This window comes from Muntiacus reevesi, chromosome 12, assembly GCF_963930625.1.
Source record: "Muntiacus reevesi chromosome 12, mMunRee1.1, whole genome shotgun sequence".
Classification (NCBI taxonomy): domain Eukaryota; kingdom Metazoa; phylum Chordata; class Mammalia; order Artiodactyla; family Cervidae; genus Muntiacus; species Muntiacus reevesi.
The window spans coordinates 28,051,593-28,068,593 of NC_089260.1; the positions used below are offsets into that span (position 1 = coordinate 28,051,593).

Genomic DNA, 17,001 nt, shown 5'->3' on the forward strand with positions numbered 1-17,001 from the left:
TAAAAGAGAATAAGTGGATTCATAAGGAGATGGTAGTGATCCCTATGAGTTTGGATTATCAAAGAAAGGAGAAATTACACTTAACATAGGGAGAATTAAAAAACTAATGAGTAAGAAACCGTTTAAGAAAGGAAGTTCAGAAAGCAGTGAGAGAAAGAATCTGATGGGAGTCAGGGTAGGCACTGGGGAGTAAGACTCAATGGATCAGATTATATGGTAAGTTTAAACGAGTTAAGGCATCATGCATTCAGGAAAAAGTGAGTCAAAGAAGAGCAGTACCTTAGGAAAATTATCTTGCTAGGGCTGAGCAGGTCAGGAAGCAAACGTTAGAACTGGACATGGGACAACAGACTGGTTCCAAATAGGAGAAGGAGTACGTCAAGGCTGTATATTGTTACCTTGCTTATTTAACTTATATGCAGAGTACATCATGAGAAACGCTGGGCTGGATGAAGCACAAGCTGGAATCAAGATTGCCGGGAGAAATATCAATAACCTCAGATATGCAGATGACACCACCCTTATGGCAGCAAGTGAAGAGGAACTAAAAAAACTCTTGATGAAAGTGAAAGAAGAAAGTGAAGAAGTTGGCTTAAAGTTCAACATTCAGAAAACTGAGATCATGGCATCTGGTCCCATCACTTCATGGGAAATAGATGGGGAAACACTGGAAACAGTGTCAGACTTTATTTTTTGGGGCTCCAAAATCACTGCAAATGGTGACTGCAGCCATGAAATTAAAAGATGCTTACTCCTTGGAAAGAAAGTTACGACCAACCTAGACAGCATATTAAAAAGCACAGACATCACTTTGCCAAGAAAGGTCCGTTTAGTCAAAGCTATGGTTTTTCCAGTGGTCATGTATGCATGTGAGAGTTGGACTGTGAAGATAGCTGGGCACCGAACAATGGATGGTTTTGAACTGTGGTGTTGGAGAAGACTCTTGAGAGTCCCTTGGACTGCAAGGAGATCCAACCAGTCCATCCTGAAGGAGATCAGTCCTGGGTGTTCATTGGAAGGACTGATGCTGAAGCCGAAACTCCAGTACTCTGGCCACCTCATGCGAAGAGTCGACTCATTGGAAAAGACCCTGATGCTTGGAGGGATTGGGGGCAGGAGGAGAAGGGGATGACAGAGGATGAGATGGCTGGATGGCATCACTGACTCAATGGACATGAGTTTGAGTAATCTCCAGGAGTTGGTGATGGACAGGGAGGCCTGGCATGCCTTGATTCATGGGGTTGCAAAGAGTCGGACACGACTGAGTGACTGAACTGAACTGAACTGAGGGCTGATAGAACCTGAGGCACCTGTCAATTTTTAACATGACCCTGTCTGCTTTTCCAAATTTCATTGTTATTTTAAGGTTTGGGTAAAATTCCCAGAGACAATTCAAATGTTAGGATCTTCTAAGCTCTGGCAATTGTGCCTTATTAAACAATTTAAAGTATAAATGTAAATAAACATAAATACTCTATTAGAAAATCTAAAATGTGAGATAAGCTAATGGTAAAGAAAGGAATATTTACTGAACATACATTCTTCTGGGCACGATGCTAACCGTGTACTATTCATTGTCTCCAATTACTTCATCTCTGTAAGGTAAAGTTGATGACAGTAATAATAAAAATACTTATGTGGGTTGAACTATATAAAATTGTTAATATTCAGTATTTTTGACCAATAATTTCATAAGGTTCAACCTAAGATATGCCAGTAATTGGAGTAATTTCTATATATACAATATCTCGCTAATCTTTTCTGTAACTATACCGTGTTGTACAGGTGAAGAAAGTGGAAACCAAAGGATAACTAATCCAAAGTTAACTGAAAACAAAGCCCTAAACAAATACTTGAACTTCCTTATGACTAAACTAATTATATTTTTAATATATATGACTCAGAACCTAGTTATTATCTTGTGGAACATGGTCTGGAATGAGAAAATATGTTTATGCATTCACATAGGTATCAGTGTAAATACATATTCATATTTAAATGTTTTTACATTATACTGTTATCCTTGCATTTTTCTATGTAAGGATTTTCACATTTTCAAACACACACACACACACACACACACACACACACACACACACACACATCCTTTTCTCTGATGATATTTCCCCTTTGAAATATTTCCTAAGTTGTATAAGAATTTTATACTTCCTAAAGATGATTTTATGGATATTAAGAGTCCATCAATGGACAGATCATTTATGTATGATTTAAACCAAATCCCTTACGATCATATAGTGGAAGTGAAAAAAAAATTCAAGGGATTAGATTTGACAGACAGTGTGCCTGAAGAACTATGAATGGAGGTTCATACAGTGATCAAAACTATCCCCAAGTAAAAGAAATGCAAAAGGGCAAAATAGTTGTCTGAGAATACCTTATAAATACCTGAGAAAAGAAAAGAAGCAAAGAGGAAAAGGAAAAATGTATCCATCTGAATACAGAGTTCCAAAGAATAGTAAAGAGAGATAAGAAAGCCTTTCTACGTCATCAATGCAAGGAAATAGAGGAAAACAATAGAATGGGAAAGTCTAGAGACTGCTTCAAGAAAATGAGAGATACCAAAAAGATATTTCATGCAAAGAGGGGCACAATCAAGGACAGAAATCGTATGGACCTAACAGAAGCAGAAGATATTAAGAAGAGGAGGCAAACATACACAGAAGAACTATACAAAAAAGATCATATGATGCAGATAACCACAGTGGTGTGATCACTCACCAGGAGCCATACATCAAGCAGTATGAAGTCAAGTGGGCCTCAGGAAGCATCACTATGAACAAATATAGTGGAGGTGATGGAATTCCAGTTGAGCTATTTCAAATCCTAAAAGATGATGCTGATAAGTGCTGCACTCATTATGCCACCAAAATGGGAAAACTCATCAGTGGCCACAGGACTGGAAAATGTCAGTTTTCATTCCAATCCCAAAGAAAGGAAATGCCAAAGAATGTTCAAACTACTGCACAATTGTACTCATCTCACATGCTAGTAAAGTAATGCTGAAAATCCCCCAAGCAATGCTTCAAAAGTATGTGAACCGAGAACTTCTAGATATTCAATCTGGATTTAGAAAAGGCAGAGGAAGCAGAGATCAAATTATCAACAGCTGCTGGATGATAGAAAAAGCAAGAGAGTTCCAGAAAAACATGTATTTCTGCTTCATTGAGTATGCCAAAGCCTTTAACTGTGTAGATTAAAAAAAAATGTGACAAATTATTAAAGAGATGGAAATACTAGACCACCTACCTGCCTCCTGAGAAACCTGTATGCAGGTCAGGAAGTAACCGTTAGAACTGGACATGGAACAATGGACTGGTTCCAAATTGGGAAAGGAGTACTCAGGGCTGTATACAGATTATTTAACTTATTTCCCTGATAGCTCAGTTGGTAAAGAATCTGCCTGCATGCAGGAGACGCCGATTGGATTTCTGGGTCGGGACGATCCAGTGGAAAAGGGATAGGCTACCCACTCCAGTATTCCCGGGCTTCTCTTGTGGCTCAGCTGGTAAAGAATTCACCTGCAATGCAGGAGAAACCTGGGCTTGATCCCTGGGTTGGGAAGATACCCTGGAGAAGGGAAAGGCAACCCACTCTAGTATTCTGGCCTGGAGAATTCCATGGACTGTACAGTCCATGGGGTCCCATAGAGTGGGATATGAATGAGCTACTTTCACATCACTTCACTTCATGCAGAGTGCATCATGTGAATATTGGGCTGGATGAAGCACTAACTGGAAACAAGATTGCCGAGAGAAATATCAATAACCTCATATATGCAGATGCTGCTGCTGCTGCTAAGTTGCTTCAGTGATGTCCGACTCTGTGTGACCCCACAGACGGCAGCCCACCAGGCTCCCCGTCCCCGGGATTCTCCAGGCAAGAACACTGGAGTGGGTTGCCATTTCCTTCTCCAATGCATGAAAGTGAAAAGTGAAAGTGTAGCTGGTCAGTCCTTTCTGACTCTAAAAGACCCCATGGACTGCAGCCTACCAGGCTCCTCCGTCCATGGGATTTTCCAGGCAGGAGTACTGGAGTGGGGTGCCATTGCCTTCTCGATATATGCAGATGACACCACCCTTATGGTAGAAAGCAATGAGGTACTAAAAAGCCTCTTGATGAAGCTGGAAGAACAGAGTGAAAAAGTGGCTTAAAACTCAACATTCAAAAAACAAAGATCATGGCATCTGGTCCCATCAATTCAGTTCAGTTCAGTCACTCAGTTGGGTCTTTGTGACCCCATGGACGGCAGCACACAAGGATCCCTGTACATCACCAACTCCAGGAGCATGCTCAAATTCAAGTCCATCGAGTCAGTGATGCCATCCAACCATCTCATCCTCTGTCTTCCCCTTCTCCACCTGCCTTCATCCTTTACCAGCATCAGGGTCTTTTCTAATGAGTCAGCTCTTTGCATTAGGTGGCCCAAGTATTGGAGCGTCAGCTTCAGCATCAATCTTTCCGGTAAATATTCAGGACTGATTTCCTTTAGGATGGACTGGTTGGATCTCCTTGCAGCCCAAGGGACTCTTAACAGTCTTCTCTAACATTATAGTTCAAAAGCATCAATTCTTTGGCACACAGCTTTCTTTATGGTCCAACTCTCACATCCATACATGGCTACTGGAAAAACCATAGCTTTGCCTACATGGACTTTTGTTGGCAAAGTAATGTCTCTTCTTCTTCATATACTGTGTAGCTTGGTCATAGTTTTCCTTCCATGGAGCACGCCTCTTTTAATCATGGCTGCAGTCACCATCTGCAGTGATTTTGGAACCCAAGAAAATAAAGTCTGTCACTGTCTCCATTGTTTTCCCATCTATTTGCCATGAAGTGATGCGACCGGATGCCATGATCTTCGTTTTTTTGAATGTTGAGTTTTAAGCCACCTTTTTTTCACTCTCTTCTCTCACTTTCATCAAGAAGCTCTTTAGTTCCTTTCACTTTCTGCCATAAGGGTGGTGTTATCTGCATATCCAAGGTTACTGACATTTCTCCCCGCAATCTTGATTCCAGTTTGTGCTTCATCCAGCCTGGCATTTCACATGATGCATTATGCATATAAGTTAAATAAGCAGGGTGACAATGTATATAGCCTTGACATACTCCTTTGCCTATTTGGAAACAGTCTGTTCCATGTCCTGTTCTCACTGTTGGTTCTTGACCTGCTTACAGTTTTCCCAGGAGGTAGGTAAGATGGTCTGGTATGGTCTCTTTAAGTATTTTCCATAGTTTGCTGTGATCCACACAATCAAAAGCTTTGGTGTAGTCAATGAAGCAGATGTTTTTCTGGAATTCTTCTGCTTTTTCTATGATCCAACAAATGTTGGTAATTTCATCTTTGGTCCTCTGCCTTTTCTAAATCAAGCTTGAACATCTGGAAGTTCTTGGTTCACATACTATTGAAGCCTTGCTTGGAGAATTTTCAGCATTATTTGCTAGAATGTGAGATGAGTGCAACTGTGCGGTAATTTGTAATTTCTTTGGCACTGCCTTTCTTCGTGATTGGAATGAAAACGGACCTTTTCCAGTCCTGTGGGCACTGCTGAGTTTTCCAAATTTGCTGGTCTATTGAGTGCAGCACTTTCTGATCCCATCACTTCATGGCAAAATAGATGGGGGAAACAATGCAAACAGTGACAAACTTTATTTTCTTGGGCTCCAAAATCATTGCAGATGATGACTGCAGCCATGAAATTACACAATGCTTGTTCCTTGCAAGAAAAGCTATGACAAACCTACAGAGTATATTAAGAAGCAGAGGCTTTATTCGCTGTCAAAGGTCCATATATTCAAACCTATGGTTTTTCCAGTAGTTATGTATGGATGTGAGAGTTGGACTATAAAGAAAGCTAAGTGCTGAATAATTGATGCTTTTGAACTATCTTGTTGGAGAAGACTCTTGAGAGCCCCTTGGACTGCAAGGAGATCAAATCAGTCAATCATAAAGGAAATCAGTCCTGAATATTTGTTGGAAGGACTGATGCTGAGAGTGACGCTCCAACACTTTGGCCACATGGGCTGAGAGCTAACCTATTGAAAAGTCCCTGATGCTGGGAAAGATTGAAGGCAGGAGGAGAAGGGGACAACAGGATTAGATAGTTGGAAAGCATCACCAACTTGATGGACATGAGTGAGCAAGCTCCGTGAGCTGGTGATGGACAAGGTATCCTGGCATGCTGCAGTCCATGGGTCACAAAGAGTTGGACATGACTGAGCCACTGAATTGAACTGAATGAACTGTCCTTTCTTTATTCACTTGTTCAGGCAAGATGCAGACTAATAAATATTTATGTAGGGAATTATGAAGAGAGAAAATGTACAAATACATTTCAGCAATGAATTCATCTTTTGAACTTAGAAATCATTTAGCTTTTTGTTCTCAAACTACGATTATCTTTCAAAGTATTAAAGCTATTGTTGCTGCTTTAGACTGTACCTACATACTGCTCACACCAATGAACAATTTAGGCTAATGAGTTACTGATAAAGGCTAATGAGTTACTAAAAAAGTAATGAAAAAGGCTAGTGAGTTACTGAAAAAGGCTAATGAATTACTAAAAAAGTAAACAACCTAATTCATAGTTTTCTAACTGATCTCCCTGTTTTCTAATTTGCTATCCTGAAGTATACATCCAGCTCTGGCCACTATAGAAGCGCAAGTTGGGCATTATCTACTGATTGATAACTGCTGAGGTTAAGGAAATCAAATATTTTCTGGTCTGTTTTCTATATATTTCTGTACCGAATGTACTTTAAGCATTTTTGTTCATAACCATATTTGACTTACCATATTTTTCACATAGTATAATCTTTGACTTTCAAAGATTTTCTTATTTTGTGTTAAAAAAAGAAGAAAACATTACACTGTTTGTTAATGTAATGTACAAGGTACATGTTCACCTTGGAAATTCTAATATAATTTTTGCAAATTTAATTTAGTAGCATCTTGATATTGATCATGGAACTGGTCTGACAAAGTCATATGAAACAGAATGAGTTTCTGAAACTATGGTCATAACAGATGAAAGAATATAGTCCCTATAGTTTCATATTTCACTAAATATAAAAGTAAATATTTTCATATATATAATGTAACAAAATTTAACATACAAATAAATTAAAAAAACCTGTGAAACCATCTGAATGCTCTTTTAAGAAAGTGAATTATGAAGAGAGAACCCAGAATAATTCTATACAAAGAATTGAAATTGCAATTCTTCATAAATTATTTCACACGAATTAAAGCTACGAAGTTAATGATCTGGAATAGTCATTTAAAACTGTAAGATTCTAGAAGAGACACAGTTGTGAAACAAGAGAGTATAAATGAATGAGTGATATGATCCAAAGCATAAAGTTATTGGATGCTAATTTTAGAAAGACTCACAGCAGGTTGAATAGATTAAACATTTTGTATTGAAAAAAAATCTATTGATGCTTCAAAATTACATGTAATAAAATACGAACAGCTGGTTCTCTTTCATGGATTTCTTTGCAAGAAATGATTATTTTCTACTGGGATAATTACTGATTTATTTTTTAATTTCCACTTGCTCATATTTTAATGTCTTTAAATGCTTAGAAGAGGTCATTGTTTGCAAGTAAAAGTATTTGAAGTGATAAAAAAAACTGTCAAATTTTTAATACCTTTTCAATCACTGGCTAAATATATATTATATTCAATTTTTCCATGACAATTTCAAACATTGCCAAATCAAATAAATTCCTAGATGATACCAACCGTGATAACTGAGCACAAAAAAGCCACTTGTTGTGAAATCACTGTGGAATTTGATTAGAATCTGATTTGAAGTGCTGTAGACTGATTCCAAAGCAGTATTGCCGCTGAACTGTCCAATCTGTGGTGAGTTTTGGTCTGGTCCATCCCTACAGGGGAGAGACAGGGCAGGGAGTTGGAAGGGAGAATGAGATTGATGTTTTGGGAAAGTTTCACACAAAGTTTAAGGAAAGTATTACATATGAGATATAAAGATGCAGTAGATGAAATAATCAGCAAGTGCCAAGCCATATTGGTATATGTTTACTTGGCTGATAAAATACTTAAAAATGTAAAGTGAGAAATAGATAACATTTTCACCTAAATGAAATGCATTCATGTTAGCTGTAATTAATTAAATTGCCTTGGCTTCCTGGTCACAATCCAGATCCTCCCAAAATGCTGGAAGTTTTCCCTCCTTTTATTTTCTTCAAAATAATCTTGAGAATCATAGACTGTTAAATTTCGAAAGAATTTTAGAAGTCATACAGTAATTCAACTAACAAACTGTAAAAAATTAATTCATATATTTTCTTTATGGTTTAGAGATATTTTAATTAACAGGATAATAAAAATACAAAATAATATGATGAATTATTAAGACAGAAATTCAGTAGCTGTATTAAGCAACTTATTGGAATATAGCATTTTAAATTTCACTAGCTTTGAAATAGAGAACTTTCTTACCATAAACTTACTCTGATTTAATTCCCAGGTTTTGCACATTATTTTAAAGTTTTTGTTCTATGTGTTTAGCTACTTCATGGGCAAATAAACTGAAATCTTTCTTATCTGTCTTATTCTGCAAAACACACTGTCACCTTCAGTTTTTCACACCAGTTCAAGCATCAGATGGCAATCCGTACAGAGGACCGTGATACATTTTTACTCCTATCCTATTTCACTGTTATACACAGTTGAATCAATCAATAACAGAGGTCTTGGCTTACCATACAGTGATGAAATCATAGATCGGTTCTGTTTGTAGGACAGTAAAGTTGATGTAGATTCCATTCCCAGGGGGTACTTTTACGAGCCAAAAACAGTCTTGAAAGTTTGGATATTCATCAGGATACCCAGGAGAGTAAATGGTACCATTCATTGCAGTTATATTCCCTCCACAAAGAGCTACATAAAAGATACAATATGTTTAAGTAGAATAATAGAAAATTGATAACAAAAAATTGCAAACATTTCATACCTCTTAGTATAAAAGACATCTGGGTTATGTTTCTACCTCAGTAAAGGTATACAAAATGAAGCTGGAAACCATGAACCAAACAGAGTGAAAGTTTGTTTATCTTTCAGCATGAGGTGTTCTACATAGTATTTCACTATCACTAGATTAGTAAATTACATTGTATTCTCTTTTTTCAAATACTTTATCCATATATATACTGTTCAACTTTTGTCTTATATGATGTATAAATATAAGGACTTATATTTGAGGCATTTTTATTTATTTATTTTAGAAGAAATGAGCCCAAATTTAGTAGCAATATGTGGGCTACTGGTTTATAAAAGAATGATTACTAAACAAACACACATGTATTCACATAGACATCACATAGGAGAAACTCTAAAGTGTTAACCAACTTTAATTTGCATCCAATAGAGAAGGTTAGGACTCCTGACTCAAGAATGACAAAATTAGTTCTTTATTATGGAGTTTTAAGGTCTTTGTGCTAACTATAATTCTTCAACTGAAAGGAAGACTCTATATTTCGCATGACATTTGAAGAGGAGAATAGAAAAAGAGTGCCAAAACAAGAATTATTAAAAACAGATTATATCACCTAAAAGATGGCTTCAAGTTAGAAGCATACCTTCACACCTTGGAAGTGGATGATTCCAGTTACGACTCACTCCATGAAGGCAAGTGAGGGCTGAATTTCCAATCAGTGTATATCCAGGGAAACATTCAAATGAAATGGTTTGACCCACAGTAAAATCATTGCCAATTACAAAACCATTTCGAAATGGGCGTGGATCAGGACAGCTTTGCAACTGATAGGCTGGAAAACGTTAAAAAAAGAAAATTTTCCTTTCTGAATTGTGAAAGACCACAAGTGGGTGCTATTTGCAATCTGCAAAATAGATGCACTGCTGCTGGCAGTTGGTTAGAAACAGTAATTTGGGTTTATAACCAGTGATGTTAGTGACTGTATGTTTCTTATGGCTATAATTTTCACATTTGAATTTTAGCATGATTTATTAAAATGCATTGTTTATTTACTCACTGAAAAAACTAAAGTTTTAATGAAAATATAAATTACCCTTAAAGTCACAATTTTAATCAAACATACTCTGATCCCTTTACCTAGAATGCAATTGCTTTCTGGTTATATCACATGTATATAAAATAAAATAAATATATGTCTAAGCCTAATTCTGAGTCTTTCTGAATTTCTTAAGCTAATTTTCCCTCTAAAAAAAATAAATCACACTCTATCGAGTTTTTCTAAAGAAGTTATTTAACAAGATAAAGTACTAGGAAACAATTTCCTTTTAATATAAATTTTGTACTTCAGTCATCATAATATTCTTGGCATTGAAGCACAACTATTTTATTTGTTCATACGAATGTTGTTCTACATTCTACATGAGAGCAGAGTTCCTGCTTTTATCACTGTATCCTAAAAGCTTTGCTTACTCCCTTTTACATATTAGGTGCTTAATAAACACTGCTGAAAAAATTTTGAACTTATAAACAGTATATATGCTCATATATTATTAATATTTGAGACTTTATTTTTAAGAAATTCAAAACCATATATAATTAGTAAAATTTAAATTACCAGCAGAGATTATTTTTCTACTGACCATTAAATTCCTTTATTAAAAACTTTTTTTTTATTTTTCAGTAATTCCACAGCTACACAAAGGTTTCAGTGGTAAGAACTATGCCATCAGTCAGGTTTCCCAGTGGTTAACTCCGATACATCTTCATCATTGTCTCTTTCTTTCCTTAACCCTGTCCCCATCTACATCTGCGTGTGTGTGTGTGTGTGTGTGTGTGTGTGTGTGTGAGAACACACTTTCTTTTTTTCAAATTAGTTGAGAATAAGTTGACCCATCACTTCTATTTCACAAAGAAAAGGATACTCCTATGTAGTTGAGAATATTAACACTGAGTCCATTAAATTCTAAATTTCCCAAGTCGCTTCAGTTGTGTCCGACTCTGTGCAATCCTATAGACGGCAGCCCACCAGCCTCCTCCATCCCTAGGATTTTCCAGGCAAGAGAAGTGGAGTGGGTTGCCACTGCCTTCTTCATTCCATAAGCAAAATATATCATATCAAAAAGTCATTTCAATTTAGGGTAAATGTATATTATTTGATTATTAGTAATTAGGATATATTATTTTATTAAATAAATCCTTTCAATTTTCAATCACATGTAAAAGATAATTTTTCTCAGTTTTATTAAAATATAATTGATGCACATCACTGCATGAATTTAAGGTGTACAGTACAGTGATTTGACTTAGATGTTTTGTTCCAGTTCCAGTTCAGTCGCTCAGTCATGTCCGACTCTTTGCAAACCCATGAACCACAGCACACCAGGCCTTCCTGTCCATCATCAACTCCCAGAGTCTACCCAAACCCAAATCCATTGAGTCGGTGATGCCATCCAACCATCTCATCCTCTGTCGTCCCCTTCTCCTCTTCCTCTCAATCTTTCCCAAAACTAGTGTCTTCTCCAATGAGTCAGCTCTTCCCATCAGGTGGCCAAAGTATTGGACTTTCAGCTTCAACATCAGTCCTTCCGATGAACACCCAGAACTGATCTCCTTTAGGATGGACTGGTTGGATCTCCTAGCAGTCCAAGGGACTCTCAAGAGTCTTCTCCAACATCACAGTTCAAAGCATCCATTTTTCGGTGCTCAGCTTTCTTTACAGTCCAACTGCCACACCCATACATGACCACTGGAAAAACCATAGCCTTGACTAGACAGACCTTTGTTGGCAAAGTGATGTCTCTGCTTTTTAATATGCTGTCTAGGTTGGTCATAACTTTCCTTCAAAGGAGTAAGTGTCTTTTAATTTCAGGACTGCAATCACCATCTGCAGTGATTTTGGAGCCCCCCAAAATAAAGTCAGCCTCATCTATTTCCACTGTTTCCTCATCTATTTCCCATGAAGTGATGGGACCTGATGCCATGATCTTAGTTTTCTGAATGTTGAGCTTTAAGCCAATGTTTTCACTCTCTCATTTCACTTTCATCAAGAGGCTCTTCAGTTCTTCTTCACTTTCTGCCATAAGGGTGGTGTCATCTGCATTTCTGAGGTGATTGGTATTTCTCCCTGCAATCTTGATTCCTGCTTGTGGCCTCCACCCCAGCATTTCTCATGATGTTCTCTGCATACAAGTTAAATAAGCAGGGTGACAATATACAGCCTTGACATACTCCTTTTCCTATTTGGAACCAGTCTGTTGTTCTATGTCCAGTTCTAACTGTTGCTTCCTGACCTGCATACAGATTTCTCAAGAGGCAGGTCAGGTGGTCTGGTATTCCCATCTTTTTCAGGATTTTCCACAGTTTATTGTGCTCCACACAGTCAAAATTTAACTACTCTTAAATTTCTTTTTAGGTATATACTTCTTTTCAGCAAATATTTATTGTATTTCTACTCTTCCAGGCACTTGAGACACAAGAATGAACAACACAAAGATCCCTGCTCTGGTGGAGCTCATGTCCAAAAGTATCAGCTACTTGTGAATCAACTAGAACTCAGGAAAAACTTACATTTTAAAAAAATCACATGATCATTAAATCCTTTAATAATTAAGGCAGTGATGTAATTAAAGTCTGCTATTTCTGATTGCATATTACAATAATTGGAACTGCATTGTTTGAATAAATATCATAACTTTAAACTTTTTCTTTTAAATTTCAGACTTTTAAGATCTGAAATGACAGTAAAAAGCAAAAACAAACAGAAAACACCAAAACAGAAATACACTAAATAATCACTAATGATATGCAACATGGTAAATATTTTACAATCATTTCATCACAAAGTTCAAAACAACTTATCTGAGAGGTACTCTTACTGACTCTATCATGAAAAGGAAAAAATGAACTTATGCCCTACATCACTTAAGACTGCACATAGAGAATCCATATTTAAGCCTAGTTCTTCCAGAGTTTAAGCTTTATATTCTAAAGGGATGAAATTCATGCTCAAGGTCATGCAGCAGACTTATATTGGAAATAGGCCTAATATAATATGATTGAAAAAGTATTTATTTATTTCATATTCTCAAAACAGTAGAATGATATCAATGAATGCTATGTTATTCTTTCCTTATAAAGTAAAAAAGAATAACTTTACATATAATAGATGAGCACCACAAAATATCTTTTCAATATACTCACTTTGATATTTCCCCATGCCCTGTCTGACTGCCTGGCCTTGATTTGTTTTATTTGATTGTGTATTAAAATGAATTAAATACTTTTTTCATGGTTAGAATTTGTAAGGCCTCAAAAAGACATAATTTCCCTACATTTGCTTGCCTGGAAATTGTATTGTTTAAAACTCTTCCTCACTGAAGCTTGCCTTGGTTAGGCTCCTCTTTTCTTTCTAAAACACAATATAGAAAATACTTGAGAGTTAGATTGCTAAGAGCTGTCTAAGGCTAAGTAAGCTCCCATTCTGTATTTCCCCACTCACCTTGGTAAACAATGTGGAACCCTTGTTTGTTCTGTGAATAGTCACTGTGAAAATACAAGCTGGTTTCATGGGTTGTGCTAAACAGGGAAGATGGTATTTGAGGACCACTCAGTCGGCCAATAACAGTACTAGTTTCTGAGGACCCACTTCTTACTTCCAAATAATCATGTATGGTTTCTGTAGAAAAATTTACAAACTGCAGATGGACACCTAAGGAAGAAAAACAAACATTATGCTACTTTATTTATTTATTTTTTACCAAATTAAGTGCATGCATATACACAAAAACACACATTCACATTAATGATCTTAAGATATATTTCCATTTAGGTTGAGAGGCATACTGTCAAGATCTGGGCCATGGGTGTGCTGTCTGCTCAGAATAATTAGCTTTGCTATAGTTCAAAGTAATAGAATACTGCTCTCAAATGCCCACAATTTGTCACATGGGAAAATCTCATTTTACTACAATGTCACCATAGCAAAACTAATCAAGAAAGTAGCTTTCTTGCTCTTTAATACCATTTAAAATTAGATCAATCAACTCTTAAAGATTAAAAGCCACTCAATAATTTTTATTTTGTAAAAGGCCAATTTGAGGGCAAAATACGATTGCAAAGTTTTATATATTAACATAATCAGATTTCACGACTGTGTTAGAAATTAGTCACATACAGGGGATAAATCAACTTCTCCAAAATATCATTTTGAGGCATGTAATTTTCAGCATGCTGTTTTAGTATTTTCTTGTCAGAAGATAAGACCAAATGTTATATAATATTTGTGATAAGATCTAGGGGTCATTGTTATTTGCTATATTATAAAATAATTTCTTTATAAACATAACTAAAATATGGGATAGTGAAATGTCTTTGGGGTAGAAAAAATAAAAGTCTCATTGACGTTGTTGTTCAATCACTCAGTCATGTCCTACTCTCTGTGACCCCATGGATGGCAGTGGGCCAGGTTTCCCTATCCTTCACCATCTTCCGGAGTTTGCTCAAACTCATGTCCATTGAGTTGGTGACCTTAAAGAGGTATGTTCCCTTAATTCAATTAATATTCAGTTTTTATTGAATTTTATGTTTTGTTTTCACAACTACCATTCTTCAACTTGCTAGTAATAAAATCTGACGTTTTTCATGTTTTCCTTTTGCAAGGCACTATTTTAAATTTTTTATATGCTAACATTCCTTGCTCCTGGTTTACTTGTGAGAATAAGGAAACTGTGGCACAGGGAAGCTCAACATTATGCTAGGGATACACAATATCTTAAAAGAGCTGAAATTACAACTCAGATACTCTAGCTCTTGAGCTGTTGCTCTTAATAACTAGTGAGGTTTTCAAGTCAAGTTATATTTTGTTCCTGGAAACAGTTACATGCAAATCCTCTGATGCATGTAAAAAGAATTCTATGAACAAATAAATTTGGGAAATACTGGAAATATGCTTTAAAATATTAAATACATTCCTGGATAAACAGAAAATCTTCTGAGAAGTTTGAACTTGATTATCTTAATATGTGAAGCTACAAGAAGTGCATATTTTTCTAAAAATTTCCCCAGAGTAATCTTTTCACACATTATCTTATCAAGAATATTTGCATAGACATGAGAAAAAATATTTCAACTTTATATGCATTCAATTTTCTTTTAATATTTATAAATTTTTTGTTCAAATACATTAGAACCAATATTTGAGATAACCAAAACTCAAAGAAAACAGTGGGGAAACTTAAATGTAATCAAATCAGAAACAGTTTCCTGTTTTTATTTCTAAAATAGAGAAAGAGATGCATATACTTTTTAATTTTTAATGAACTTAATTTTTAAAATAAAGGAAGCATTAATAAGAACTATGATGATATGACACTACTGAAAATATAGCTAATAATTTATTTTAAAATAATTCACTTATCTCCATAAGCAACATGGGATGAACCCACTTAAGTAGTTAGTAAAAGATATAAGAATAAACATACTGTTTCAAATCTATTATTCATCTATTCATGTTCAATCAAAAGGCATAGAATTTGAATATGACTTCAAATTGAAGGGTGTTCCCATGTTGGAGCCAAAATAATTATCATTAGAAAGTTCCACAGCATTCTTCTCTCAGTGACCTACTATTCTCCCCAAACTTCAAACCAATCACATAGTGCTCAAGTTTGTTGAATTTCTTTAGCTTTGTTATCTGCATTTTTCCATATGTCATTCTGTTTACCTACAATTCCTTTTGTGTTCCTCACAGCCTGACCCTCTTTCGTGGGCTTACTTATATTTAAAGCCACAGTTCAGGCATCACTTTCTCTGGTAAACCTTTTTTTGCATTTCCTGGACTAGGTTGGATGTCTGTACTAAGCTTAATCCTGTACTCTTTTAATTTACTTCACTGCAATTGCATATTTGACTATTCATCTCCTCATCATGACTATAACTCAACTGGGAAAAGGTGCATAGTCTGTTTTACCATGCATTTATCCCTAGCACTTAGCAAAATACCTGGAGTATGATATGTACATACTCAGTATAGAATTCTAAAACTATGAGTTTCTATTAATTTATGTAAAACATTCTTAATGAATTACTATTCTGAGGCGATTGATGCTTTTGGCTAAATGCATGCATGCAGGTAAGTTGCTTCACTTGTATCTGACTCTTTGCAACTCTATGGACCGTAGCCCACCAGACTCCTCTGTGCATGGGATTCTCCAGCCAAGAATATTGGAGTGGGTTGTCATGCCCTCCTCAAGGGGATCTTTCCAATCCAGGGATCAAAATCACACCTCTCACATCTTCAGCACAGGCAGGCAGGTTCCTTACCACCAGTGTGACCTGGGAAACCATTGCGTAAATGAAGCATCTAATAAGTGAGTTGGGTTTCTCTGATAGCTCAGTTGGTAAAGAATCTGCCTGCAATGCAGGAGACCCTGGTTTGATTCCTAGGTTGGGAAGATCCTCTGGTGAATAGATAGGCTATCCACTCCAGCATTCTTGGGCTTCCTTTGTGGCTCAGCAAGTAAAGAATCCGCCTGCAACGCGGGAGACCTGGGCTTGATCCCTGGGTTGGGAAGATCTTCTGGAGAAGGGAAAGGCTACCCACTCCAGTATTCTGGCCGGGAGAATTCCATGGTTTGTATAGTCCATGGGGTCACAAAGAATTTGACACGACTGAGCAACTTTCACTTTCACTCTCAATAAGTGAGATAATACAGAATATCTTAACACTAAATATACTAGGTTTGTATTTCAAGGAGTATGTACATGTTATTCTTCTGTGATTTAATGAATAAATCTATCCCTAATCTAACAGTGCTACTTATACATTTATAGACTAGTGGGTAATGAAGTAGCTGCAAGAGAATATGTTAGTGATACAAGAGGGAAATAATTTATTATTAAATGTATTATACATATATTTAATGCTATATATATGAACACTGGGAATTATATTATTAGAATTAGAAAGGTATTATTATGTCAGCATGGGTATTTAAAACTTACAGTAGAAAAACTATACTAC

At 36.2% G+C, this 17,001-nt stretch overlaps 1 protein-coding gene across 3 annotated transcripts in view; it reads right to left on the minus strand.

Moving 5' to 3' along the window:
- CSMD3 (CUB and Sushi multiple domains 3) overlaps window positions 1-17,001 on the minus strand; it is a 1,308,014-nt gene that overhangs the window by 115,750 nt on the left and 1,175,263 nt on the right. For all 3 annotated transcript variants that reach the window (XM_065902671.1, XM_065902670.1, XM_065902669.1), the window contains 4 exons: window positions 13,480-13,689; window positions 9,625-9,813; window positions 8,749-8,926; window positions 7,763-7,908 (listed from right to left, as the gene is read on the minus strand). In XM_065902671.1, the coding sequence (XP_065758743.1) occupies window positions 7,763-7,908; window positions 8,749-8,926; window positions 9,625-9,813; window positions 13,480-13,689 (723 nt within the window). The remainder of the gene's footprint in view (window positions 1-7,762; window positions 7,909-8,748; window positions 8,927-9,624; window positions 9,814-13,479; window positions 13,690-17,001) is intronic.